A 3,302-nucleotide genomic window follows, 5' to 3' on the forward strand; every position below is an offset into this window, starting at 1 on the left:
AAACTCACACTATAACCTTGCAACACTTTATTCTGTCTTAGTGCCTGTGACTCCTAAAGAAAAAGTCAAACCAGCACCAACAAAAAAAGGTAAACACACTGGTCTGTTGGCATTTTTGCACATCATAATCATGTGAGAATAAACTGCATCAACTGCAACTGTGATAACTCTGTTAAAACTGTGCTGATTTGTGTTGCCATGATTCATGTTTATGCTTTTTTTCTCACAGAGGCAGAAGTTCCACCCAAAAATGTCACTCTGACGAAGGAGAAGGTGAAGGTGGTGCCACTGAAGAAAGGTACATCTAGTTGTTTACAGCGAACTTAAATGTTTTTTTCTGGTCACCTCTACACTTCAGTTTTATTTTTAACATCTTTTATGAGTTCTGAAGTCTTTCACAAACTCTTACTTTAACTGTGTAACACTTTTTCTGTCTTAGTTCCTGTGACGCCAAAAGAAAAAGTCAAACCAGCACCAACAAAAACAGGTAAATACAGCGACTGAACTTTTTATATGTGCAATAATTAGATGACCTAATGTGGTCATTATTAATTAATAACTTAATTTCTTGATTTCATGTATAAATGTTTCCCTCTTCTATACGTTTGTCCCGTATTACCACTTTACAAGTCTGTTTGCAGATTTTGCACAGCCTCAGTCTGGAAATTAGTCGTAACTGTAATATTAACAATCAGACTGTTGCCATATATGAACCTTTGCAGGAAACTGCACTGATTTTTGTTGCTATGATTTGATTTAGAAGCTAAAGTTGTCAAGGAGAAGAAGGCTGAGCCAGTGACTCCCAAGAAAGGTTTGTCTCTTTTTCATTTTTTACCAATAATATAAATTTAACAGTTGTTCTGTACATTAGAGTTAATCAGACCATTTGTTATTTTAGCGCCTGTTAACAAGATAAGGCTTGTTAGTCGTTCACAGTTGTTGGTTCTCTTTTATTTTTTTACACATATTATTATTATTTACACATATTATGTAGTACAGCTTTCTTTTTTTATAAACTGTACATTAGAGTTCATCAGACCTGTAGAAACACTATTTGCACTCCTGTTGGGAAATGAATCCAGTCACCACAGGTTTTCCATATCGCTGTGAAAGCATCGGCAGAGTGCAGTTTATTTTGGAGTAGCAATGGAGGAGTTGTGAAACCAATCATAAGCTCTTTTTTTTCTGTCTTAGAGCCTGTAACTCCAAAAGAAAAAGCCAAACCAGCACCAACAAAAAAAGGTAGATAAAGCGATTTATTTTTGGTCAAAAATTTAGATGACCTAATGTAGTCAGTATTAATATGACCTTCACTGCCTGCATATTGATTTTATGTCTAAATGTTTTCATTTCTTATGCATGTTTGTCTGCTGTCACCTTTTTACAACACGTCTGTCTGCAGACTTTTCACAGCATAATAATATGAGAATAAACTGCATCCGTTGTAACTGTAATAATAATAAACCAAATGTTTTCACATGTAATCATTAGCAGGACACTGAACTGATTGTTGCTGTTATTTGTTTTAGAAGCTGAAGTTGTCAAGGAGAAGAAGGCTGAGCCAGTGACTCCCAAGAAAGGTTTGTTCCTCTGATATTTTTACCCATATTATATATAATACAGTTGTTTCTTCCTGGTTGACCCCCTTATGCTATACTGTACATGAGAGTTAATCAGATCATTTATTATTCTAGCCCCTGTTATTAAGGCAAAACCAACACCTGCTAAAAAGAAGAAAGGTATACAGAGGACCTGTGTGTTTGTAGTGTTTAGCTGCACCATAGTTCTTTTAATAGATTATATCAACTGTAGAAAATATTTGCACTACTGTTGGAAAATGTTTTTTCCTGAATATATGTAGTTCAAATAATTTTCCATCTAAACATCCACTGACTACAATCTGCAACTCTGTCTGCAGATCTTACTCAGCATCATAGTGTGACAATGAACTGTATCAGTTGTAACTGTAATAATAACAATCACACTGTTACTAAATGAAAACCTGGAAAACTGAACTGATTTTTATTTTTATTTTTTTTACTTTAGAAGCTGAAGTTGTCAAGGAGAAGAAGGCTGAGCCAGTGACTCCCAAGAAAGGTTTGTCTCTCTTTTATTTTTGGCCATATTATATATAATACAGTTGTTTTTTCTGGCTTCTCACCTTTCTATATACTGTACATTAGAGTTAATCAGATCATTTATTATTCTAGCACCTGTTACTAAGGCCAAACCAACACCTGATAAAAAGAAGAAAGGTATACAGAGGACCTGTGTGTTTGTAGTGTTTAGTTAAAACGTAGTTCTTCTTATGAATTACTTCTGCTGTAGAAAATTATTTGCACTACTATTGGAAAATATTTTTTCCTGAATATATGTAGTTCAAATAATTTTTCATCTAAACATCTACTGACTCTGTTTGCAGATCTTACTCAGCATCATAGTGTGACAATGAACTGCATCACTTCTAACTGTAATATTAACAATCACACTGTTGCTAAATGAAAACCTGGAAAACTGAACTGATTTTTATTTTTATTTTTTTTTACTTTAGAAGCTGAAGTTGTCAAGGAGAAGAAGGCTGAGCCAGTGACTCCCAAGAAAGGTTTGTCTCCTTTCAGTCTTCCATATAACAGTAGTTTCTTCATGGTTTCTCCCTTTTGTATATCCGTACATTAGAGTTAATCAGATCATTTATTATTTCAGCCCCTGTTACTGAGGCCAAACCAACACCTGCTAAAAAGAAGAAAGGTAAACAGCAGAAACATGTTTGCCGTGTTGAGTTGTAACATAGTTCTNAAACTCACACTATAACCTTGCAACACTTTATTCTGTCTTAGTGCCTGTGACTCCTAAAGAAAAAGTCAAACCAGCACCAACAAAAAAAGGTAAACACACTGGACTGGTTGCATTTTTGCCCATCATCATAATGTGAGAATAAACTGCATCAACTGTGATAACTGTTTTCATTTACAGATCTCTGCAGAAAGCTGTGCTGATCTTTGTTGCCATGATTCATGTTTATGCTTTTTTTCTCACAGAGGCAGAAGTTCCACCCAAAAACGTCACTCTAACGAAGGAGAAGGTGAAGGTGGTGCCACTGAAGAAAGGTACATTTAGTTGTTTACAGCGAACTTAAATGTTTGTTTTCTGTTCACCTCTAAACTTCAGTTTTATTTTTAACATCCATTTATAAGTTCTGAAGCCGTTCACAAACTCTTACTTTAACTGTGTAACACTTTTTCTGTCTTAGTTCCTGTGACGCCAAAAGAAAAAGTCAAACCAGCACCAACAAAAACAGGTAA

General features: G+C 34.9%; 1 protein-coding gene across 1 annotated transcript in view; it reads left to right on the plus strand.

Annotated features, from left to right (window-relative positions):
• Nucleotides 1–3,302, plus strand: part of LOC103353796 (axoneme-associated protein mst101(2)) — a 35,746-nt gene that overhangs the window by 14,063 nt on the left and 18,381 nt on the right. The window contains exons 19-31 of the mRNA XM_008276942.1: nucleotides 230–298; nucleotides 440–487; nucleotides 761–811; nucleotides 1,195–1,242; nucleotides 1,530–1,580; nucleotides 1,695–1,739; nucleotides 2,047–2,097; nucleotides 2,211–2,255; nucleotides 2,552–2,602; nucleotides 2,704–2,748; nucleotides 2,838–2,885; nucleotides 3,039–3,107; nucleotides 3,251–3,298. Coding sequence (XP_008275164.1) covers nucleotides 230–298; nucleotides 440–487; nucleotides 761–811; nucleotides 1,195–1,242; nucleotides 1,530–1,580; nucleotides 1,695–1,739; nucleotides 2,047–2,097; nucleotides 2,211–2,255; nucleotides 2,552–2,602; nucleotides 2,704–2,748; nucleotides 2,838–2,885; nucleotides 3,039–3,107; nucleotides 3,251–3,298 — 669 coding nt within the window. The remainder of the gene's footprint in view (nucleotides 1–229; nucleotides 299–439; nucleotides 488–760; nucleotides 812–1,194; nucleotides 1,243–1,529; nucleotides 1,581–1,694; nucleotides 1,740–2,046; nucleotides 2,098–2,210; nucleotides 2,256–2,551; nucleotides 2,603–2,703; nucleotides 2,749–2,837; nucleotides 2,886–3,038; nucleotides 3,108–3,250; nucleotides 3,299–3,302) is intronic.

The sequence above is a fragment of the Stegastes partitus genome, unplaced genomic scaffold (genome assembly GCF_000690725.1).
Source record: "Stegastes partitus isolate 25-593 unplaced genomic scaffold, Stegastes_partitus-1.0.2 Scaffold83, whole genome shotgun sequence".
NCBI lineage: Eukaryota > Metazoa > Chordata > Actinopteri > Pomacentridae > Stegastes > Stegastes partitus.